Consider the following 25,752-nt stretch of genomic DNA (forward strand, 5'->3'; position numbering starts at 1 on the left):
TGGATGATTCCAGTGACGTCTGAGCTTTTCACTGTTGTATCGTTATTTTTTATAATGACAAATGTGTTCTGCAGTACTCCATAATGGGGGAATATAGCAGATATGCAGGGTTATTATACGAAACATAAGTGATTGTGATGGGTACCTGTATAAGGGTCCTGCTCATTAGAGACTACAATCTGAATATCTCTTCCACACAATAAAATCAAAATATTTTTTTTTCTTTTTTTTCCATCTAGCTGCAGTACCAAATATTTGATTTTCGTAATACTGTATTTAGGTTGATTGGGGGGGAAAATTGGAATCAGGTCAGTCGTACATCAATAACCAAGCGCTCTTTACTGATGCTTGCATTTTTTCATTGTGTAGGGGGGAGCCTTATAGAGATCATTCAAAGAGCTTTTCATTAAAGAGCAATGCTTGTAATAGACAATGCTGCTAAACCTGAATATTTCTTTATAGGCATTTGTATAAGGTCAAATATTTATGCGTCGTTTTACAATACTGTACATTCAATCCCAAGAAGCTTGGGGTCCTACTTGTATAAGTACACATACTATGGCTGTTTTTAGAATTAGAGCCAATTAATTTACTAGCATGTCTTTTGGAGTGTAGGAGGGAAACGGAGAACCTGGACTGAAGGAAACCCATGCAAGCGCAGGGAGAGCTAGAATACTCCTTGCGGGTAGTGATCTGGTTGAGGTTTGAACCAAGACTGGAATGCTAACCACTAAGCTCTATGTTCAGGAAATCTGCTGTTGGCAATGATTTTGCCTGACTTATTTTTGAATCCCGAGTTCCTGCTTCTTTATCTGACCTTTCTCCGGTGAGATGTCCACTGTTTTTTTTTTTTTTTTTTTTTTTTTCTTGCGTGAATGTCCACCTCCTGTTTCAGTAGAAGACTTGTTCCCATTGGGTACTTAATGGAATTACCCCAAAAAAATTCTATCGGGCAATATTTTTTTAGATCGAGTCCTTTCCCTCCCCTTCATAACGCATTTTAAGCCTTGATGAAGGCAAACCTCCCTCCGTACGCGTTACGTCCTCTATGGGCGGGGACTTCAGCGGTGCCCGTGGTTTGTGGCATCAACCGCGGCTATCACTTTGCTCAATATACACGCTGTATACATCGGCACCAATCGTGGTGCATTCATTGTGAGTTTTTTTTACCTTTTATCACGATTAAATTGTTTATCCAAACGGAGAGCACTATGTTTTGGCATTTGTTTATTACATGACCTATCGTTTTCTCTGTGACGTCTCTACTACTGCTGGATTTGCTGATATTTACACATAAAGCGTATTTGACCCTCCATAATCAAAGGGTGAGGTGAGAGGCCATTTCATGTGGTGGTGGATGTGTGTCTAGCACGTGTGAAGTTACCTACACAGTCATCTGTCTACATTGGCACTCACTGGAGGTGTACTGTGATTTTATGGACTTTCTATTCATCTTTTATTTTATTTGAGCGCTGCACCATCTGTATTTGGTTGTGCAAAAACGAGGACTTTAAACACATGCTGAAAGTGCTTGAGCCGCGTTACATTTTTTTTTTTTTTTTTTTGCTGATCCGAAAAATAATCCGATCCGTGACTCTGATCCGAGAAACGATCCGAACCATACGTTTTGTGATCCATTGCACCCCTAATAAATATAATGAGCCAGAACTGCAGGAGGATAATCCTTGGGCCTTAATGGGTTTTGCTGCTTACTGGCTTCATCGGGAGTAAATATTTTATGATCACGACTTGGGCTGGCTATACGTTTTTACAATTTTTTGCTACAATTTTCCTTAAGATTTTTCACAACCATATAAAAGGTGGTCACACCTAAATACTTTCAATGTGTATGCAATCAGGCAGGTCCTTGCACTACATAGCTGAAGGTGAATCTAATTTAATAATTATAAGAAAATTGTATAATGTATGGCTGGCCCTAATTGCAAAGGAGCTTGCGATGGGGGGGGCTCCCAACCCGTGGCTCGGCCCAGCCACTGAGGGGAGTCCTGGACAGCTGAAGCTCTCGCGCAACCTTGTTGGATCAAGCTAAGGCTCAGCTAAGTATTAGGGCGGCTGCTTCACACAGGATTTTTATCTTAATGCTTAGAATGCATGAAGATAAAAACCTTCTGCCTTTTTAGAACCACTTTGAATTTGTATGGCGTTGTATTCAAACAGGAAGTTACTCAAGTTTCCTTATATAGGAGGGAATACCGAGTTGGCGCTGCAATATAAGGCCCCTTAAAGGTGGCAGATAACACGAATTTGCTGAATGGAATGCCAAGACACCCCATACACACTATACAACTTGTGTTGTCCGATTTTTCCTTTAGATTTAACAAAACCATTTTTTGTGTAAGGCCCCATAGACGCTATTTGATTTTCTGCAGATTTTTGTCTTTAGATTTACCAAATGGTACAAGGGCCTGCCTGATTGCATACAAATTGACCTCTTATTACATGGTTTTGGCAAATCTGAAAGAAAAAATCTACAAAAAATTGTATAGCGTGTATCCAGCTTGATGCACTCCAAAATATTCCAAGGTATTGGACCCTCTTCATATACAGTGGAACCTTGGTTTACGAGCATAATCCGTTCCAGGAGAATGCTCGTAATCCAAAGCACTCTCATATCAAAGTGAGTTTCCCCTTAGAATCAATGGAAACTAAAATAACTTGTTCCTTGTTGACTTCTATGGCATGCAATACCACATGTGGCCAGAAGAGGGGGGCGCCAGAGAGCCTTGGAAAGGCTTGTGGGACAGCTTGGCTGAACTCGGGGAAAGGCTTGGGAAATTAGTGGGCCAGATTCACAAAGAGTTACGCCGGCCTATCAGTAGATACGCCGACGTAACTCCGAATCTAAGCCCGTCGTATGTTTAAGTGTATTCTCAAACTGTGCCGTCGTATCTTACGGTGCAATATTTACGCTGGCCGCTAGGTGGCGCTTCCATTGCGGTTGGCGTAGAATATGCAAATGAGTCGTTATGCCGATTCACGGACGTACGCTTGCCCCTCGCAGTAAATTTACGCCGTTTCTGTAAGATACGCGACGTAAAGATAAAGCTGCCCCCTAGGTGGCGTATTCAATGTTAAGTATGGCCGTCGTTCCCGCGTCGCAATTTGAAAATTTGACGTGGTTTGCGTAAGTCGTCCGTGAATGGGGCTGGACACAATTTACGTTCACGTCGAAACCAATGACGTCCTTGCGACGTCATTTACCGCAATGCACGTCGGGAGATTTTAGGGACGGCGCATGCGCAGTACGTTCGGCCTAATTTAAATGATCCACGCCCCCTACCCGGATCATTTGCATTAGGCGGGCTTGCGCCGGGGAATTTGCGCTACGCCGCCGCAACTTTATAGGCAAGTGCTTTGTGAATCAAGCACTTGCCCGTAAAACTTGCGGCGGCGTAACGTAAATGCGATACGTTAGGCTGCCGCAGATTTACGCGAATCTGCCCCAGTATTTCTAAATGCCCCCGCACCTCAGGCCAAATGCGGTACTGCACACCGCTGTGGCTTGAATCCTGCTAGAGACAACACTCGCAAACCAAAACAGGATTTCCTAAAAAAAAAACGTTAATCTCGTTACTCACAATCCGAGGTTTCACTGTATGTTCTAAATAAAATAATGGGCAATATAGGATATACTGGGAAATGCAATAAATGTAGCCATCTGCCTGTTCCCACAAGGTGATGCCACGGCCCTCTCCCAGAGCCATCCCGGGGAAGGGTACAAATTATGGCGCTCATTGCATGGAAAATACCTCCACACAATGATAGTGAGGAAACAGGCTGGTCATTGAGGTCTTGCTGTTTCTATGCATCTGGCAATATTCATCAGCTTTTGCAGTATCTGGGTTTATCACTTAAAAGAGAAAACATCATTATTATTTTTTTTTCTTTCGATCCCCAAAGTCTTGTACATCAGATTTTTCCATCTGGAACATTTTGTACTGTTTTTGTAATTCATTCAATGGTTCAGATCTTTAAAATAATTCAATTTTACTTCGGCACTAAAATCTGATGAATATTAATAAATTTAATTAAAACCGTGAAAATACTTTACGCATTTTGTAACTCGTGCAATGATTCATACATTTTTGAAAATGGTCTATATGATCTAACACAAAAAAAAAAAATTGGTGTTAAAAAAAAAAAAAAAACGCTAGGTATTTTATTATTTAAATTCTTCAATGCTCTCCAATTACAAATGTCAGATTGTAATAGGGAAACGAACATTTCCCCCCCCCCCCCCCCCCTTCTCCTTGCTGTGCAAAGTATAGTTTTAATGATAAAAATTGCAGCCCCTTCCTTGGCACTTTCACACGTTCACACTTTTTTTTTTTTTTTTTTTTTTTTTTACATCATCTGCTGTCGAATTGCTAATGAAGATCTGAATTTAGCATGAGACGTGTTTTGAGTTGTGCTGCTCTGTTACTGGCTGTGCTTGCACTGATGTCACTGTGGGCAGCTGTGGGTTTGTGAGCTTCACTCGCAGGCTCCTGTGTGTGCCATAGCAGACTGTCTGCCAGGTGCCTGCAACCTCGGCTAAGTGGAGGCTTGCAATAATCGCTCTTTCAAAGAGCAATTCAGAGTAATTGTGTAGATGCTATGGAAAGCACATCTTCTGTAATTTGGTGCAATGAAGCTCGATACCGGAATGGTTCAGGTATGTGACTGCTCTACTGCAAAGCAATTCCTACATTACCAGCTAAACCTTTTTTTCCTCCTAAAATGAATTATTTTAGATGACTATATATCGTTTTATACATGCTTTTCTCGAAACATCTTATATTTTTTTAGACATTTACTTAAATTTAAGTAGGTAAGACTTAAACAGTCTCCTGTGCTTTTTGATTCATTTTAATTTAAATTTTAAGCATTTTTTTTTTTTTTTTTATGTTTTATTTTATTTCTATTTTAGTTTTTGTTCATGTGTTAAATTCTCATTGAACCGTTGTTTTTAGTATTATGTTGCAATACCTCCTGCTTCTTTTTTTTTGTTATTGAACTTTGTGTTCACTTTTGGTCTTTGCACGAACATCTTCCGTTTCTGGAAATCGGCTACGTCTTGAACTTGGGGTGTTCTTGCTGCAGTTTAAAAAAAAAAAAACTTAATGTGCTTATTTCCGAGCTAAAAAAACATGTTGTAATTTTCAGATGAAATCTAGATTGCACCCTTGTTTCAGTAACAGGAAATGATTTGGTTACTGCAGGTAAAGCGATTCCAGGGTTGTTGTTCACTGTATAATATTGGAACAAATAGATCTCGGTTGGGTTTCATAAAATTGTGTTTTTTGTAGTGAAATTCTCAGTTTGACCACAAATGAGCTCAGCCAGGTTCTCTGTGTGGGCAATTATTTGTTGCAATCGATCCCCCCCCCCCCCTTTTTTTTTTTCCTTTTTTTTTTTTTTTTCTTTTCCCTTTTTTGTTATAAAACACGATTTTTTTTTTTTTTTTTCTTACTCTGTATTCTGACATCTGCTAATGATTTGTCCACTTAAATGTCTGAGCAATCTAATATAATAGACTATATGAAATGGTTGTTTAGAATTGTGTGTGCTTTTAACTGCTTTTATTTAAAAAAAAAAAAAAATGCTATTGAGGATGTAGGGCGATGAGTGCTCCGAAAGGGTGCCTTACCAAATGAAGTAAACTAGTTTTCAATGGTGTGCCAATATGATCCCACACTCCTGTGTTCTTTTGCTTGTATTGTGTTTTGCATCTTCTGTTGGAAGTTGAATCTCCCCCTCCTGCTGTGCCAAGTCCCTGCATTGACAATATAGCACATTATTGCACTTTTTTCTCTCTAGGAATGGTCCTTCGTGCCTGCATGCTGCAGGAATTCTCCCCCCCCCCCCCCTCTAGAGATCACCTTGGCTTGTAACCAGGTGACTGCCAACGATTTCATTTTAATAGGATAAAATGACCCGTGTGGCTCGGCTGAAGCGCTGTGAACATTTTCTCTCTGCTTGTGTTTTTGTGTGTTCTTTTTTTTTTTTCTTTTTTTTTCTTTTGGAAGTTTACCTTCTGTATATTCCAGAAGGTGCTGCTGAATGAGCATCATGCTTCATTTTAATAAGGGGCAAGCACTTTAAGCCCAGTTTTTCCGATCTGTGCAAATCAGCGAGTTCATAAAAATACGTGCATTGTACGTTCTTTCGAGGCAAATAAACCTAGAGGACATTGGCTCAACAGTCCAGTTTTTTTAGGCACTTTTTTTTTTAAGATCCTTTCAATTAACCATAAAAATGGCTTTGAACTCATTGGCTAGCATTTTAGGGTACATTAGGGACCCATCTCCTGGAGGAATTTGACGCCATGCATGAACGTTCGTGTTTTAAAAAAAAAAAAAATTTAAATGTGCAAATTGCCATAACCCCAAGCAGTTAATCAGTTATCCTCCTATTGTTGACTAAAAACTAAACCCTAGTTGCTAAGGGTTTCTGCTCCTTGTTTTAACTAATTATAAGTCTAAAATGTTTAGTTTCCCCAGACTTTTTTTAAAACCCCACACCAGCTCGCCCTCCTCCCAAAATATCCCATTTTTAATAATTTTTGCTTGCAGTCTAATATCAATGTCCCGGTGTTGAGAATGATTAAAATGGCGAAAATTGCCAAATCCCAGGCTTGTTTTCACATGTCTCCAAATCTTTTTGGCAGATAGTCTTGGCAGGGAGCAGTTTTATTTCCTAAATGCACATAACCTGCCATGTAGTTTGCAGAAAGATAGAGGGAGAAAAAAATAAGAATGTTGTGTGGTCTGGTTTTCTTGTTGAATGCATAGTGTGGTCATAACGGAACATGCGTGTGTCTGTGTGTATATATAGATCTCTGCAAACAAGCTTTGTCTTGTCTCCAGGTTGGTGCGGGCAATGCTGCAGTTGACCTCCAGCAGCGTGACCCATTCCAGGACCTTCCGCTGGTGACAGGGACATGGGACGGCTTCTGTCACTTTCCAGATGGTTCATTACAACTGACATCCAGCTTAATCTCGGTGGGAAGGAACCTGAGAAAATTTCTCTTCGTTGCTCTGGGACGTCACACATTTGTAACCGTAAGACACGTCAGGTAAGTTTCTCACACCTTGCCCCCCGCTGTTGGTGCCGAAAGGCAATATCGCATTTGAGCCTCTTGTTAACCTTTGTATTACTGTGGCGGCTGTCGGCTCAGTCTTCTGGTTTGTTGGGTGTTTAGCACTTGGGATAAGATATTTTGTAGATCGGGGTTCAAATTTTAATTTCGTAATTCATGTATAACTTAAAGTCCTAGTGTACCCTAATGGGGCACACAAACCCAGGATATAAATCTTTTAGCAACCCCCCAATCATGGCTATCTGGTCCCATGAACTTATGTTGCCTAGGCTTTGATATCGTATCATAATTAAAAATGAAAGAACACCTTACAGGTTACATGACCTTGCCATCACCCTGACTGAGGGTCATTTTATTTTTTATTTTTTCCTTGACTTGGTGTAGAGGGGGGAAAACATTGTCATGTAATTGGCTACCTCCTCTAATGAGGTCACCTTAGAAGGTCTCACTAATTGGTGAGCAGCTTTGACGGGAAGGCATCCCTGGCGCCAAGAGCTCATCTGATAAATAACAGCCTTTGAATAGAGTCCAATTACGATCTTTAAAAAAAATAAAAATGTATTAAATAAAATGATTCTGGCTTTTACTATGCAGATTGCAGTTTGGATTATTTGAGCCAGCTGGACATGTTGCATTCAAGTAAAATGCGGGAATGGAGTTGGTTTTAAACCTCTCAATTCAACCATTTTTCTTTATTTATTTTTTTTCTTTATGTTCTTTAAGTTTTTTTGTTTGTATGTATGAACAGGATCACCAAGCCCTTTCTCTTAGTCACCGAGTAGAGCACTACTCAGATGAGGTAGGAATATTTTATAGAGTGGGTTAGGTGGGTGGTGAGCTTATTATCCTCGCGCCCCCCCCCCCAAATACAGCTTAATGTATTCAAGACATTGCAGTCTAGTTTACAGATATCTTTGGGTTTGGAACCCTCAGGCACTAAATGTTTGGCTTAGCAGATCTTATTGCTAAAGGTGTGTCCATGTGCCATCTCCCAAGCAAGCTTCTTTATTGGGAGAGCTGTGTGGAGAATGCAGTAGTAACTAATCTGGCATCACCTTTAAACTCGTATGACCGTCTACCATATTGGCCATTGTGAAGTGGAATCTGGTTTTGGTCAAATGGTTACTTTACGTTGGACAACCTCTTCGCCCTTTGTTCCAGTTTGTTAGTACAACAAGGAACAGTCAATTGTTTGAGAAATGAGGAGACTTGCTGGGTCTGTCCATCTCCCTGCCCATCCATTTGGCAATCGGGGGGGGGGGGGAAATTGATAGGGACATCTATTCTGATCTGTTCTTGGCTATCCCACCTGGCTAGCTATCCCACCTGGCTAGCTATCCTTCCATCCTAGATGGCTAGCTAACAATCTAATCTAGCAAACTATGTAATCCAGCTATTGTTCCAACCATCTCTCTATCTATCCATCCATCACCATCCGGCCCTCTCCATCTCTCCATCTATCCATCTCTCTGCCCATCTTTGTCAATAGGAAATGCATAAATGTCCCCACCAATTTGTATATCTTATCGTCAAAGAGGTGGATAAATAGATAAAAATTGATGGTGACATCTATTCATCCTAGTGAATATATCCATCGCTAGCTATCTGTTTGGCAATAGAAAGGAAATATTGGTGGGACGTAGGTTGATCAAGCTTGCTGTCGGTCCACAATTGCACTTGGTGCTTAGTTCATCTCACTCGCACACACCTGTATGCAAGTTTACAAACAAATGTTGATAGAAATACATTAAATATTTTCTCTTTCGTTCATAGACGGACACAGCCTTCATTGACCGTAGGGTTATGCTTCTTCCTACCAGGAGATTTAAATCTCCTGGTAGGAAGAAGCATAACCCTAAGGTCAATGAAGGCTGTGTCCGTCTATGAACGAAAGAGAAATGGATTTTACGGTGAGTACAAAAATCCTTTTTTTGCCAACAACACAATGGCTTTCATATAGGTTTGGTCAGCCAGTAGGGTTAAAGTGTGTTTTCAAGCGTGCAGCAGCCCTTTGCACCAAGAAGCTTGCCATCTAAACCGTTGGGGCCAAAAGCAGCATGTTTTTTGTTTTACAGCTGTACCCTGTTGTGGCACGCTGGTGACCTGACAAAGATCAAGTTTAGGTCAGCGATGTAAAACCAGCCGTCCGCTGTTATGTCAACTTTTTTCGGTCTGCTTTGCCTCCATTATTTATGATAATGGCAAAGGAGGCAGTGATTGATGTGCTGGATCCATTGTCTGTCTGTAAGGGCACGTTCCTGGGATTAGACATTTCTATGTATGCCGGAGAACTAGTCTTTTGTTCCCTGTACCTGTATAGCTTTTTTTTTTTTTTTTTTTTTTAGGCTGCAGCAAATGCTTCTCCTCTCTTGTTCCCATGGTAACAGGAACCGGTCTATTGTTCGAGTCTATGTTTAGAATCCCGGCTGACACTTCATGAAAACAATTAAAGCCAACCCCCTATTTTTCTGAATTATAGTGCCTGACATGTGGGGGGAAAAACTTATTTGCATTTAATTTGGTGTCAGTGCAGCAGGGCGAAGTGACGGCTTTGAACATGCAAACAGGGGGGGAATATGATTGCAGTAAATGCAATTAAATATTTAACTATTCTGTTAAAGCAGCAGCAGATCTGCTGGAATGCAGTGTAGATATAGTGGGGTGGAAGGTGTTTGTGTCAGTACAAGGCGATTATATATATCTATATGTATATGTGTGTGTGTGTGTGTGTGTGTGTGTGTGTGTGTGTATGTATGTGTATATATATATATATAATCATTTTTTTTATAAGCCTATTTTATTTTCCCCATAATTGCTCATTTGCAGCAACACAATTATTAATAAAAAAAATACATAAAAATGCTAAAGCCATGTGGCCATTTTTTTTTTTTTTTTTTATAGCTGGTAAATTATTTTTGTAGAACAAAAATTATCACATTGAATAAACTAAAGTCCCCCGTAATGAAAGTGATTATAAACCATAAATAACGTAATAAATTGTTTTTTCTTTGAATAAAAAAGAGGATCTTGATATTCAAGTTTCGCAGATTTCAATCTAATATTTTTAAATAAAATTGATATTTGTCCTCAAATTCATTCTCATCCCAGATTCTTGGTTGATGGCAAAAAAAAAGGGGGGGGGGGGGGGGAACATCACAAAATTCTGCGTTTTTTATTTGCTTATGTGTATGTGACGAAGAGAAACAAAAAAAAAAAAAACTAAAATTACATATTCATACGTTATTATTATTATTATACAGGATTTATATAGCGCCAACAGTTTGCGCAGCGCTTTACATCAGGGAAGACAGTACAGTCACAATACAATTCAATACAGGAGGGATCAGAGGGCCCTGCTCGTTAGAGCTTACAATCTAATACATACTGTGTGCGTCTGATAGAGAAGAGATTATGTATGTGTGTGTATATGTATATATATATGTGTGTGTGTGTGTGTGTGTGTGTGTGTGTGTGTATATATATATATATATATATATATATATATATATATATATATATATATATATATATATATATATATATATATATAATATATAATTTTTTTTTATTATTGTGCATGTATTACAATTTTGTTTTCTATTTTTGTGTGTGTGTGTGTGTGTGCGTTTTTTATTTTGTGTTGCATAGAAAGAATGTAGATGTTCAATGCATTCAAGTAATAAAGCATACTCTAAAATGTATTGATTTGGATATTTTCCTTGCAGTCTGTCAGTCTATTTAATATATACATGCTGCTTACCTTATTGCCTCCCAGTCACCACATCCTTCGATCAGTTTACTATACTATTATAATGCTAATATGTGCTGCACCAAAGATCATTTTACACATTTGCCTAATAATATAAATATATAAAATATAGCACAAAACTTCATTTGATCTGCAAAATATATCCTGTATAGTAATTTAACTTTTTTTTTTTTTTTTTTTTTCTTCCTCCTCGTTTTCTTCCAAACTCCTTTTTTTAAAGGTTCCTTATACCTTTTAAAGTTTTAACGTGACCTTTTCCAATGAGGATGTCTGGTACCGTTTCTATAAAGGACGACCCCGAAACGATGAAGGGATCGGAGACCGACCTGGAACACTCCGGCTCACTTGAAAACCTCCTCCAACCTGCAGGACAAGACAGAGCGCCAACCGAGAAAGAGGAGAGCAGCGAGAGCAAACAGGATGCCACGGTAAGACTCGTTGCCCTTGCAAGTCCTTTCAGTTTTTAGATGCCTTGCAAAATTGCCTACCATTGCCAAATTAAAATTGTCTACCTAACCCTATTACCCCCTCCCCCCCTCTAAAGCCCGTAAGAATTGAAAGGCGCAGTTTTTGCATTCCTTTTTAATGCATTATTTTCTTAGGCACCAAATAAATCCCTCCCGAGAAGGGTCAGCAGCACATAAATTAAAAATGTCACTCAAGTGTATAACTGACAGGCCCATGTTTCTAATATATTTCAGCAATAATGTCCCGAGGATGCTCAGGTGGTTTTGAGATGAAAAATCAAGCAGTGAAATAATCTGCTGCTTCTCAGCCTCTCCAGGAACATGATTGCATTAACTTGCATTCGCCCGGACTCCCAGGTGTGGGGTGTACAATTTTCCCATTACTACTTTCCAAAGGGTAAAGTGTGGTTGGGGTGTTTTTTTTTTTTTTTTTTTTTTATTATTTTTCATAAAGGATATGAGCATTGCTGCTGGCTGAATTGGCTTTTTTTTTTGTAGAGAGTGCTTTAATTTGGCCTTGGATCTGTAGTTCTAAATAGTTAGAGCTGAAGGGATATCCATTAAAAAGCCTTAAGGTACTTGTCAACCTTGCTCTATATTCATAGTCTCAATGCCTTCTCTCATCCCCGATCGTTCACAGGAGCCAAATTAAGTCATATTCATAACCGTCTTGAAATAGTCCTTCAGTCATGCTTATTTATGATTTGTGTATTGGGTTTTGGACCTTCTGTGTTCTAGCAGCTAGTTTCCTGCTGGGACATGTAGTTTCTGTGTTTGGAGCTGCAGCTGCCCCATTTTAAATATACTGTTTTTCAAGTATTTATAGCAGGGGTCTCAAACCGGCGGCCCTCCAGCGGTTGCGGAACTACAAGTTTCATCATTCCTCTGCCTATGGGAGTCATGCTTGTAAATGTTTAGCCTTGCAATGCCTCATGGGAATTGTAGTTCTGCAACAGCTAGAGGGCCACCAGTTTGAGACCCCTGATATATTAAAAAAAAAAAATGCTTTTGTTTAAGCTGAAAATACAAGAGGAATAATTGAACGCAAGAAGCTCAATTCACAAAGCAAGTACCCAGCAATGTTTTGGCTGAAAATAGAGTCCCTTAGGGCAGCCTTTTTCAACCTGGGTGCCTTGGTGTTTCTTCAGGTTTGACTTGGCAAAATGCCTAAAAATTGCCCCAAAATTGTATACAAGCCAGCAGGTGGATCAAGCCTGTTTTTTAGTTGCACAAAGAAACCGGTTTCATTGCAACCTTCTAGCTGCTGGTGTCCTAAAAACCATTGACTCTCCTCTTGGCCCTCTGTCAGGTAATGTGACCCCCCAGAGCTGAGTGATGGGGAAAAACAAAGGGAGGAAAGAAACATTGGTATACTAGTCGGTACCAGTGTGCAAAAGTGTATTGGAATGATAAATCACCTTCAACGTTGGGTATCCTACGTGTGTGGATGTTCTTGTATTGTGTAAAACTTTTTGAATAGTGTTTTGCATTTTAAAATGGGGTGCCTTGAGACTGTAATTTTTTAAGTTTTTTCTTTGACTGAAAAAAGGCTGAGAAACATTTCCGTGTCAACGGGTGTTTAATAATGTATGTCAAACGCTGCGTTTCTAAAGAAATTGCGGCTCGGGTTACAGTAGATGTAATTTTTTCGACCTGCGTTTGTTCTAAAAGCATGCCGAACGCTTTGTGAATTAAGGTTGTAGTAAATTAAAGCTGTCGACCACTAACTGAAGTGACACAGTTGGCACACGTGATGCTTGCACTGTCATCCTAAAGTGGAACTAAACCTATCGAACGGTTTCCAAAATATTGTTGCGTTCCCCAGCGTGCCGGGAACGCTAACTGTCACATTTGCTTGTGCTGTCAACCAAATAGCTGGAATCATAACTGATCACGGAGTACCATGGAAATTGCAGATCAAACAGACGACGATGGCAGCTTCCTTGGCTGAAAAGGATAAAGGTTTAGTTCCGCTTTAGGGATAGGATAACCTGCCAATGTGAGATGTCCCTTATCCTTTTAGTGTTTGACCCAGCCTTTATCAACCAGGGTTCCTCTAGAGTAGAAGTTGCTAAGGGTTCCTTGAGCAATAAGCAATCTCTGTCTCTCAGGTAAGTTACAAATGATGACGGTCATCTTTTTAGTGATCAGTAAGATGGAATATTCTTTCCAGTGGCCACAAATGCAAGGGGCATTCTATCCATGGACCACCACACTAATGTTCTGGGAGCTGTGGACATGATTTTTGCAGTGGTTCCCTGAAACCTGAAAATATTATTTCGAGAGTTACTTAATATGAAAAGGGTTGAGAGAGGCTGGTTTAACCCAACAGCCATTGCTTTCGCAGGTATTTAATGTACAGTAAAGCCTTCTATACACTGCAGATAAACTTGGATGCTCAACTTGGCATCCAAGTTGATTTTTAATGCCAGATGAGCACTCTAATGCTGCGTACACACGATAATTTTTCGGCATGAAAAAATGTTTTCCGGCATGTAGAAAAATTAACGTTTTTCCAAGGTCATCATTAAAACGACGTTGCCCACACAGTCGTTTTTAAAAAATGCTCTAGCAAAGTATAGTGGCATCGTACGTGTTGTACGTCACCGCAAAGGGGAAGTTCCATGCGAATGACGCCACCCTTTGGGCTGCTTTATCTGAATTCCTTTTAGTAAAAAAACGATTCTCGCTTTTCTGTCTGTTACAGCGTGATGAATGTGCTTACTCCATTACGAATGGTAGTTTTACCAGAACAAGCTCTCCCGTCTCATAACTTGTTAACGTTGTTTTAGCCCACACACGATAATTTTTTACAACCCGAGAAACAACATTGTTTAAAACGTCGTTAAAAAATGCAGTATGTTAGAAAAAAAATTGTCGTTTTTCAGAACGCGAAAAATGATGTGAAGCCCACACAACGATCATTTGAAATTACATTTTTTAAAAACGTTTTTTCATGCCGAAAAATTATCGTGTGTACGCGGCAATAGAGTCAACAATGTTGGGTTGCATGGCTATATATTCATGTAAGCAAATTCTTCCCTTTTTCTAGTTGCTAATACAACATTTGGACTTGTCAATCGGACACCATCCACATGCTAGTTGCTGCTACTTAAAGTGATAGTAAACCATTACACACCACTTTTACCTACAGGTAAGCCTATAATAAGGCTTGCCTGTAGGCATGGTAAATAGCTCCTAAACCTGCACAGTTGAGGAGATATTAACCATATACCCTTGCGCTGACGTCATCGGCGCATGCCGTTTCTAGAGGGCCCATGCTTTTTTCATATATTTCTACAGGTAATATCTCCTAAACGTGCACCAAAAGATATTTACTTTAGTAGGTGACGTCACATGCACACTGCCCTCTCAATGGATGATATGCCTTCATTTAAGTGGGCTGTGCTGTGGCCATGAATCCCACATGTCATTGCGACTTGGCCAGTCAAACGGCTATACTTCTCCTATGGATCACAGAAGTGCAGTTCGCTCTGTTCCCTGTTCCCTCTGTACTACCCATTTTAGGTCGACACTCGGCAGATTCAGGCTGGGCAAAGATCCCGTTTCAGACGGTGCTCCAGCAAGCGGTGGAGGGATAGAGCAGAGAGACAGTGACTGACGACCCCTACTCTCTGTTCAGAGCAGAGGGGGTGAACCGAGCAAGTAGCGGTATTTGATTTTGCAGCTCTGTGTAGAGACCACGGGGGGGGGGGGGGAGATACAGCATCGGATCGATGCTGCATCCACCTAGGTATGTGTAGTGTTTTTTTTTTTTTTTTAACCCCATTCGAGTGAATGCTCTTGGACTGAATTTTTCTTTAGAGCCTTCCGGGCTTGTGCTCAGGGGTATTTAACATTTTCACTGGTGGCAGTATGGTGAGAAAAGCATCCCCTCAGAAGGTTCTCAGATGCACCTCAAACCCCTCATCTCTCGGGGTCCATCTGTGATGTCCCCACCCCCACTCAACCAAAAAGTCCATCATTCGGTTACATTCCTTGTAGTATAAAATGCAAAAGCGAGTGAGACCGCCTTTTAAAGACTGCAGCAGAGAGAGATAATGAGGTGGAGAGGGGGGGGAAGTTATTCATCTGGCTTCTACCCATAGCTGAAATATCTGCTTTCAGTGGTTTGGCCCTTTAAGGTTCCTTGGTTCTATTGAATTCTGAAAGCCATTGATACGGTTTGGTGGTGGTTTTCTTTTTCGAAGTTTAAAACATTTGGGCGGTTTTGGAAGCTTTTTGTTTTTTAAAAGTGTGTGTGTGTGTGTGTGTGTGTGTGTGTGTGTGTGTGTGTGTGTGTGTGTGTGTGTGTCATTTATAAAGATAATCCTCTCCTACACGGATAGCTGTCTGAAAGCCATTGTGGTTTCTTGGACATCTCTCCGGCCGATGATGGATTAGGTGAAGTTTTGGAGTAAGGTTTGCAGTGACAGGTATTAATAGAATGGAACAATAGTTTGACTTTTTACCTCATTACCAGACAATACAGTGATCTGCAGTGATGGCCTTAGTGGATGATGTGTCGTCCCCCCCCCCCCCCCCCCCCCCATTAAAAACTATTTTCTAATATGTTTAATCAGCATGTTGGTCACAAGAAAATTTGCACTTGATTAGTATAATTAAGTCGAATAACTAAAATCTCATGTAAGCTTTAGTATAATCTTTCAAAGGTGGTTTGTAATCCTTTTTTAAATCTGCAGCTTTCATTAACCTCTTGATTGCAATCCTGAAATATTCCTTCATTGCCAGTTTTTATGTGTATGACAGTTTGATTGACAACTACTCCATCATGAACCACATTTTTATACCATTTTCTGAGACTGAGCATATTATTACAGTAAAACCTTGGATTGCGAGCATAATTCGTTCCAGAAACAGGCTTGTAATCCAAAACACTTGTATAGCAAAGCAAATTGCCCTATAAGAAATAATGCATAATCAGATGATTCGTTCCACAACCATAAATGTATAGGTCCTTCAGTTCATAGTCCATATAAAAAGATTATAGCAATGTGATAGGTTGTGTAATCTTAAAATGTCCATCCACAAATGGAAGCCTCCTCAAGGGGATTAGACGCAAAATCCAGCAGGAGCTACAGAGTATAAAAGAGAAGAGAGGAGCCTCTAAGTGTAGCAGTATGTTGCTAAATGTAACCATATTGCTACACTTGTAGACGCCTCGCTTCTCTTTTATACTTGGGTGTGACATAATGCTAGTATATCAAGTAAAAAAATATTTTTGCTCGTCTTGCAAAACACTCTCCAACCAAGTTACACTCAAACAAACGTTTTACTGTATATTACTTTTTTTTTTGTCTTTTATAAAGGAAAATGCCCCCAAATGTTTTTCCTTGCGTTTGTTTCAAAACATTGCAAATAAAATGCCAGGGCAGTGGCACCCCCAAAATGATCACCTGTTTGGAAATAAAGAAACCTGCTAGTATTGAAGTGGATAAAACATGGATCTTGGTGGTTGTGCACTAGATAGTGTATCAATAATTTACAGGTTATAAACCGAGGATGGGGTGAAGAAGTTTATGTACAGGTCACATACTGTGGGATGATGAGAATTTGGGTGGTGGTGGTGTTGGGGTAAAGGAGGAGAAGGTGTTCAAATGTATGAAGGTAAAACATTTAGCCTTCAGAGCCAATTTATGCAGCCCCCTCTTAATACTTTCCTGAGACCCATCTCGATCCAGTGATCTGCATGAGAGCCTTGGCTCTTCAAGGACCCTCACTTCTCATTGGCTGAGGCAACAATGGGGGCCATTGGCTCCCGCTGCTGTCAATCACAGCCAGTAAGCCAATGAGGGGAGAGGGGGCAGGGCCGAGCCATGGCCCTGTGCGTGAATGGATGGACATGCAGAGCAGCAGCTTGGGAGTGATCCTGCTTGGGTGTCCCCCAGAGCAAGTTTGCTCTGGGGTCACTTCGCAGGTGGGAGGGGCGAGGAACGCCAACGCCAGAGCAGGTAATTTATAACATGCTTGTTGGGGGGGGGGGGGGGGGGAAACTTCAGTATCGTGCAGGCTCTATAGAGACGGGATGGAATTGAAGGGCCCAGGGATTATTATCTCGTAACATTTAAGCTGACATACAATGCAGGTCAGATCCACTGTTGTCTCCACCAGGAAGTTGGTCCAGACCGTTCACATGTGTCCTTCACTGAACTTGGCGCATGTAGCTTGAAAGTGGCTTAAAGAAGCTGGAAGAGATCAGTAGCAATGGGGGGTGGGGGAGAATGAAAAAATGTCTGAAAGCCATAATAGGACTATGATCTTCTAATAAAGCCTGCACAGGACAAACTTGCTGTCGTCCACTTAAGGCAGGGGTGTCCAACCTTTTGACCTTCCTGGGCCACATTCTTAGAGAAATTGTCTTGGTCTGCACATAAAATATAATGATAGCTGATGAGCAGAAAAAGTCAGGTAGATCACAAGTTATCGATCACTGATGGGTAAATCATCGGAGTATTAACTTAATTTTTATTAATTTTTTAAGTGTTAAGAGGGGAACATAAAATTGTGAAATTTTGATGCCCAAACCCATCAATATCTGGATAGAGGGATGTAGTAGCAATTCTCAAGGAGTTCTCAAGGTGCTTATCAGATATTTTGGTTCTAATTTTGCCCTTTAGTGTGCTTCATCTTTGAAAATGGTTTCTCACAGATCTAGGTGTCGCCAAAAACTGATGACATGAATTGGGCGCAATTGTGAAAAGTAGGATACTTTTCTTTCAGAAGATGGAACTAAAAGCCCAGTAAAGAGACACTTGCAAACGTTTCTTAAGCTGTAAATGCATTTAAAAAAAAAGTTTTAGGCCAACTCGATATTGAACCCTATGGACTAAGACTGGGATGCCATTAAAGTTTTTATGTCTGTAAAGGCATGTGTCCCAATACTTTTGACAATCTAGTATATGCTGAGAACATTTCAACTATACATGAGATACACCACCCCCCTTTCCCTTATTTTATAATCTTCCTGACAATATGCATTTTCAATGCTGATCCAGAAGAAGATATATTGCTCTATGAAGAGCTTGATCAATGCTCTCCTGATTTTAAGGGTGTTGGTGGATCTATAAATGAAGGGATTGAGTATTTTTGGAAAGCCATGGTTTGTAACACTACTTTACTTTCAAAAGCTGCTGTGAAGAAAAACTTTGATAACCCAATACATTTCTGGAATGAACTCTGGAGGGAAAAGCTACTTGCACTTTCATTCTGGTCCTCGTTTCATTCCATAAAGTATTTATTTTTGAGCACCTCAGGCATGCCAGGATGCCTTTGGTCTATTGTTAAATTTGGCAGCAAATTTGGATTTAGTTTTAGTCTTCTGCAAGTTTTTGTTAATTGTTCCTTTTTTCCAATCGGCTCTAGGATTTTAACTCGATTTTTCCCTTTTTTTTTTTTTTTTTAAAGGAATGTAGGGAAGTAAAGACTGCTGATCAGCAAGTAAAACTTTTCTGTAGGAGAATTTGTTTAATCTGTGTATCATCTGAGGCTGTTCACTTCATTCACTAGGTATATGTGAGGGTTCACCTGTCAGTTTTTCATGCGGACCTGGTTGGACCCTCCAGTCTCCAATTGCCCCATAGAGGAGAGCAGGACTGTGAGAGAGATTCCCCTGCTGAGCAAGCAGATTGTTAGTGCCCCCCCCCCATTACCCTGTTTTTTTTTTTTTTTTAGTTTTTTTAAGGGGAAGGCTCATTTTAGAGCTGCACAATTAATCGTCAAGAATCGTTATCGCGGATATAATTTATATATTTATAATCCAAGTGCATATACAGGTGAAACTCAAAATGTTAAATATCATGCAAAAGTTCATTTATTTCACTAATGCAACTGAAAAGGTGAAACTAATATATGAGAGAGACTCGTTACTTGTGAAGCAAGGTAGTTCAAGCCGTGATTTGTCATAATTGTGACGAGTATGGCTTGCAGCTCATGAAAACCCCAAATCCACAATTTCCGAAAATTTGAATATTGTGAAAAGGTGCATAATTCTAGGCTCAGTGTCCCACTCTAATCAGCTAATTAATCCATAACATCTGCAAAGGGTTCCTGAGCCGTTAAATGGTCTGTCTGGTTCAGTAGGAATCTCAATCATGGGAAAGACTGCTGACCTGACAGTAATGCATAAAACCATCATGGACACCCTCCATAGGGAGGAAAAGCCTCAAAAGGTAATTGCAAAAGAAGTTGTATGTTCCCAAAGTGTTGTATCAAAGCACAGAAATAGAAAGTTATGTGGAAGGGAAAAGTGTGGAAGAAAAATGTGCACAAGCAGCAGGGATGACCACAGCTTGGAGAGGATTGTCAGGAAAAGGCCATTCAAAAGTGTTGGACTTTCACAAGGAGTGGACTGAGGCTGGAGTCAGTGCATCAAGAGTCACCACACACAGACGGATCCTGGACATGGGCTTCAAATGTCTTATTCCTCTTGTCAAGCCTCCTGATCAACAAACCACGTCAGAAGTGTCTTACCTGCGCTAAAGAAAAACAGACCTGGTCTGTTGCTCGGTGGTCCAAAGTCCCCTTTTCTGATGAGCGCAAATTTTGCATCTCATTTGGAAACCAAGAAGCCAGAGTATGGAGGGAGAATGGAGAGGCACACACTGCAAGATGCTTGAAGTCCAGTGTGAAGTTTCCACAGTCTGTTGATTTGGGGAGCCATGTCATCTGCTGGTGTTGGTCCACTGTGCTTCATTAAGTCCAGGGTCACACGTAGCTGTCTACCAGGAGATTTTGGAGCATTGAGGTTTCCTTCCGCAGACGAGCTCTATGGGGATGCGGACTTCATTTTCCAGCACGACTTGGCACCTTCCAAAATCACTGGAACCTATGGGGCATTGCCAAGAGAAAGATCAGAAATGAGACTGAACAATGCAGAAGAGATGAAGGCCACTATTGAAGCATCCTGGTCTTCCATAACACCTCGGCAGTGCCACAGGCTGATAGCTTCCATGCCACGCCACATTGAGGCAGTAATTGCTGCAAAAGGGGCCCAAACCAAGTACTGAGTTCATATGCATGGTTATACTTTTCAGAGGTCCGATATTATTCTATGTACAATCCTTGTTTTATTGATTGCATGTAATATTCTAATTTCCTGAGATTATGAATTTGGGGTTTTCATGAGCTGTAAGCCATAATCCTCACAATTATGACAAATGACGGCTTGAACTATCTTGCTTTGCATGTAATGAGTCTATCTCATATATTAGTTTCACCTTTAAGTTGAATTGGTGAACTAAATGAACTTTTGCACGATATTAAAATTTTTTCAAGTTTTCATCTGTATACACACATTTATATTGCCAAAAGTATTGGGACACCTGCCTTTACACACACATCAACTTTAGTGGTGTCTTAGTCCGTAGGGTTCAATATTGAGTTGGCCCACCCTTTGCAGCTATAACAACTTCAACTCTTCTGGGAAGGCTGTCCATAAGGTTTAGGAGTGTCTATGGGAATGTTTGACCATTCTTCTAGAAGTGCATTTGTGAGGTCAGGCATGGATGTTGGCCGAGAAGGCCTGGTGCTCAGTCATTTCCAATTCATCCTAAAGGTGTTCCATCAGGTTGAGGTCAGGACAGCTGTGTAATAAGGGGCCCCAGATGGTTACAGGAAAATATATTTTTCCCTAACATGACCACATATTTTAAATTGACCAGCAACTTATATTGCGCTGGACTACATGTTTGGTTGCTTATTCGATTATTTTGGTTGGGACATCATACCGCACACTTCTTGGCAATCAATGCAGAGATTGTCCAATCACTTGTGTGGCCAGCTTGAAATGTATCTGATAGGCCAGATGTTGCAAAACTACAAGTCCCATCATGCTTCTACCTCTGGGTGTCATGCTTGTGGCTGTCAGTCTTGCTATGCCTCATGGGACTTGTAGTTCTGCAACAGCTGAAGGTCCACCAATTGCATATCCCTGTCATAGGCAATGATTAACAATAGGTGTGAAATATGGACAGCTATATAAGCAACTGCAGTCTGGTAGGCCATCTCACTACATATTGGTATATTGAATATCGTGGCAGATGTTCAGAAGGGAATGTTAAGCGATTTAAGGTTTCATGTACACGAGACGTTGTTTAACCTTTCCTGAAGGGCTAAACTGGAACGCTCAAAACCGGCATCTAAAAACTTCCATTTAGCCGCGTTTACATGTTGCTCTTAGCCGCGTTTGCATCTAGAAGCGTTATGTAAATAAAAAAAAAAATTGTTAAAATGAAAAATGTCTAAACGAATCGCTGCTAAATGCAAGTTATGGCATTTAGCAACGTTTACAAGCTGTTGCAGGCATTTGGCTTTTTAAATGTTTTTTGAATATCTGTTCTGAACAAATTTTTGTGATTCAAAAAAATGCTTCTAAACTCAACTTGCTAGAAACTACTATAAACCACCCTGTGTACATGTACTGATAACATAGAGGAGAGTTCAGGGGCAGCTGGAAAAAATGCCCAACTGCTCCTAAACCTCTGTTTACCAGCAACAGTCTACATGAGGCCTTACTCCTTTTTAAATGTTTGCACTCGGGTTGCATATAAGTAACTAGCACAAAAGGCTCATGATACTAAACCTATAAAATGTGTATCAAAAGTACAGCGCAAAAATTATCAATATCATTAAATAGTTGAAGACTGTGAAAAGAAGATACAAATCCTAACCGATTACAAATTGAACACCTTTTAAAAAAAAATAAACTAAGATATTTTTTTTTTTTTTTTTTTTTTAAATAAAGACCCCAAATGTTCCTTGATTTCCATAAAGTCCAAATGCTGATTTTCATAATCTGCTTTCCATAAAGCATTGATCCTAAAAAACTGCACCCCCCCTAGCGTTTCTAAATAATTTTCCCATACTTTGGGCAATGTGGTGACTCTGAGGGGAACCAGGTTGGACCCAGAATGGACTGACGGCAATGATGAGCTGTGACTTCTTTCCAAGCTCGCTCTTGGATTTTCTTGTGGGAATCTATGGACATTTAGGTGTGGTGTGCGTAATCTGTTGGGATTCATTTTTCTTTTAAGCCTTAACGTGTTACTAAATGCACAACAGTAACATTAGTCTCTAAAATCACCTCTAAAGGTGAACACATGGAGGAGAGCCTCATCATTGCAATTTGGTTTACTGTCATGGAGCATGCTATGGATGCAAGGTATTACTGTTGCTCAGCTGCGACACACTACAAGCGTCTCCTGGTCCTCCCGTTATAGGGGACCACAGGGCTCTGGTAAGCCGATTAACTTGTCATATGGTGGTGAAGATCACTTTGGCTTCAGTCCTCATCTGAAGAATTTGGACTTTACTGGATTTGTGCACAGGTGTTTTTTTTTTTTATACTTTTTATCATTTATTTTTGATTTTCTCATCACATTTTATTCATATCACTTTGAATCTAGGGTCATTTATAGAATCATGTGTTTTTATGTGACTCTTTGATTTATTACCCATACACAGGGTTTATGATTTTGGGTTTAGCTCAACTTTTTATTTTTTCTATTATGTAGTAAAATCAATCTGTATGCAGTAAAGCATGCTTGTTTTGTGCGGTGGGAAACCGAATGGGTTATTCCTGTTCATTGTGTAAAAAGGCTGTTTGATCCTTTTCTGATCCTCTGCTGATAGTACAGAGCCTCGGGGCACTCTGCCCATGCTCAGTTTGGTGTGTATTGCTGGAGAGTTTTTGATTTATGTTTTTTCTTGGGAGGGTGCATGTGATCAGCACAGAGCCAATCTGCACTGTCCAGACAGAGGGTCAAGGATCATACGACAGTCGGAGGAGAATAAAAGCTCCTCCTACAAGCTTTAAATGGGTTGTAAAGGTACAATTTTTTTTTTTTTTTTCAAAATAGCTTCCTTTACCTTAGTGCAGTCCTCCTTTACTTACATCTTCCCTCGATTTTGCTTTTAAATGTCCTTATTTCTTAGAAATCCTCACTTACTGTTCTTCTGTCTGTAACTACACACAGTAATGCAAGGCTTTCTCCCTGGTGTGGAGTGTCGTGCTCACCCCCTCCCTTGTCCTGACTCTCCTGTAGCCTAAGGGAGGGGCGAGCATGACACTCCACACCAGGGAGAAAGCCTTGCATTACTGTGTGGAGTTAGACAGAACAGGAAGTGGGTATTTCTCAGAAGAAATAAGGACATTTTAAAAGCAAAATGGAAGGATGAGGTAAGTGAAGGAGGACTGCACTAAGGTAAATTAAGCCATTTAGGAAAAAAAAAATTGTACTTTTTACAACCCCTTTAATCAGACACTGATAGAAGTCACAAGACCGCTATATACTGCTGCTGAGAACTTCTTGAGCAGTTTATATTTATAAAATACAGAAATTTGGTATAACACTAGTACTTCCAAACGCTGAAAAAGCGGGCAACGTATATGTCTAGACAACAGTCAGTTTTATAGTATATGTATGTGTGTGTGTGTGTGTGTATATGTATATGTATATGTGTGTGTGTGTGTATATATATATATATATATATATATATATATATATATATATATATGTGTGTGTATATGTATATATGTGTGTGTATATGTATATATATATAGTGGTACACAATGACCAATCCTAAAAAGGAAGGTGATGGGAAGATGGTGGGCGGCAGCTGTCCTCAGAGAAAAGCCAACTCTGTTAGGGGAAGACAAGGAAACAAAAAAGGGAAGCGCCACCTAAGTGCAATATGTCAGATACTGTGTTTAATCTCAAAAGAAATGCACTTAATATACACAATTACAAAACGGGCTCATCAGGGTCTCACGATGCGCGGATCTGCAGGCAGGGAGAGAAATCCATCCTGTGGCCACCAGGAAACAGCCAGGTCAGCGTAGAGGCGCAGGTGACGTTACCAGAGAGCGGGACCAGGCAGAGCACCGGAAGGAAGGCGAGACTAGAAATAAGTCCTTTCAGTGCTGTCCCTGGTCCCGCTCTCTGGTAATGTCATCATCTGCACCTCCACACTGAACCTGGCTGTTTCCCGGTGGCCACAGGTTGGATTTCTCTCCCTGCCAGCATATCCAGCATATCCGTGGATCTAGATGGACCTGAGACTGAACCGCGCATCATGAGACCCTGATGAACCTGTTTTGATTAATATGTTTGGCCATGAAGACAAATTTGCCCAACACCTGAGGTAATGACGGCATGTAGAATGCTAAAACCATTTAACATCATTGATGAATTAACAATTTTTTTAGTGCCGCTCTTACGGTTTTACCTTCTGAATGTCAGTAGCGTAAGAATTTGCAGTTTTTCCCAATACGTCTAAACTGCACGCAGGTAAAAAGTCAAATGTGACAAAAGTTACTTTCAGCTTAAGTTTACAATAAACACAAACTTTGCATGCTCTGAACACACACACACACACACACACACACAAACACACACACACACACACATGTTTCTAGCTAAATCCCTGCTCTCTGGATGCCGATGTTTTATCTGCCGAGCAGTTGATAATCCGGGCTTTGCAGCACATTGTCGTGCTTTGTGCAGGTGTTCAAAGTATTATCGAGCCACTCAAAGGTCATGCTTTGAAACCGAGACCTGGATTTATGTCATATGCAGATCAGGGCATTCTATAGACACCAGGGATTGTGTGACTTCATCGGGAATACATCCAATCAAGGGTGGATTTGTAGGGGAATTATGAAGCCTTGTCCTTTTTCTGCTGTCACTTATTTCCCCAGTCCGTTCACGTAGCAAGACACCCCTGGAGCCAATCTGCAGAGCGGATATGACTTCTTTACACTTCTTCATTTTGTTTTCGATACTCTCTGTAGTGGCAGCGGTCAGCTTTGGCACCCTGTGGGGTGTGAGCTATAAGAAACTGGGCTTGTGTGTCCAATGCGCAAGTCTGAATACAAGCAGGGTTCGTATTATAATTACTCTTTTTGCAGAGTCCGTGCTTCTCTTGCTTGTACTGTATTTTGTTTGACTCTTGGGACATTTTTATCGCAAAACGCCTGAGAAATACTGAATCGTCAGTCTATGCATACTGCTACTGTAAGCAGCTCCACAGGAGAGCGCGTTCTGTAACATTTTTGAAAACCTCACAATATGACACCATATCATTTTTCAACGCGATATAGGAAGTGTCCTACTTTTTTTACATTTTTTTTTTTTTTCTCCTTCCTGGCAGCGGTTTCAGAATTGACACATCAAGCCTGAGGAATTAAGTATAAATTTAAGAAAACTGTCTCGATGAGCACCAACATTTATCACTTTATTTTTTCCCCGACGCTTCCTGGCGATTCTCGCTTCGTTGAACACATAATGCAGCAAAACAGTAAAAAAAAATATCATTATCTAACATAAAAAGAGGAGCAAAACAGAAGGTGCCAGATTGAAAAGAAAAAAAGCTGGCTTTGTAAAAAAAAAAAAAGT

General features: G+C 40.3%; 1 protein-coding gene across 11 annotated transcripts in view; it reads left to right on the forward strand.

Moving 5' to 3' along the window:
• R3HDM1 (R3H domain containing 1) overlaps positions 1-25,752 on the forward strand; it is a 237,368-nt gene that overhangs the window by 92,826 nt on the left and 118,790 nt on the right. For 3 of the 11 annotated variants that reach the window (XM_040358103.1, XM_040358105.1, XM_040358107.1), the window contains exons 1-3: positions 4,477-4,675; positions 6,870-7,078; positions 11,092-11,299. In XM_040358103.1, the coding sequence (XP_040214037.1) occupies positions 11,132-11,299 (168 nt within the window). In that variant the 5' untranslated portion in view covers positions 4,477-4,675; positions 6,870-7,078; positions 11,092-11,131. Of the gene's footprint in view, positions 1-4,475; positions 4,676-6,869; positions 7,079-11,091; positions 11,300-25,752 lie in introns of those variants that run through there. The other 8 variants (XM_040358108.1, XM_040358110.1, XM_040358111.1 and 5 more) reach the window with 5 other exon arrangements.

The sequence above is a fragment of the Rana temporaria genome, chromosome 6, assembly GCF_905171775.1.
Source record: "Rana temporaria chromosome 6, aRanTem1.1, whole genome shotgun sequence".
Lineage (NCBI taxonomy): Eukaryota > Metazoa > Chordata > Amphibia > Anura > Ranidae > Rana > Rana temporaria.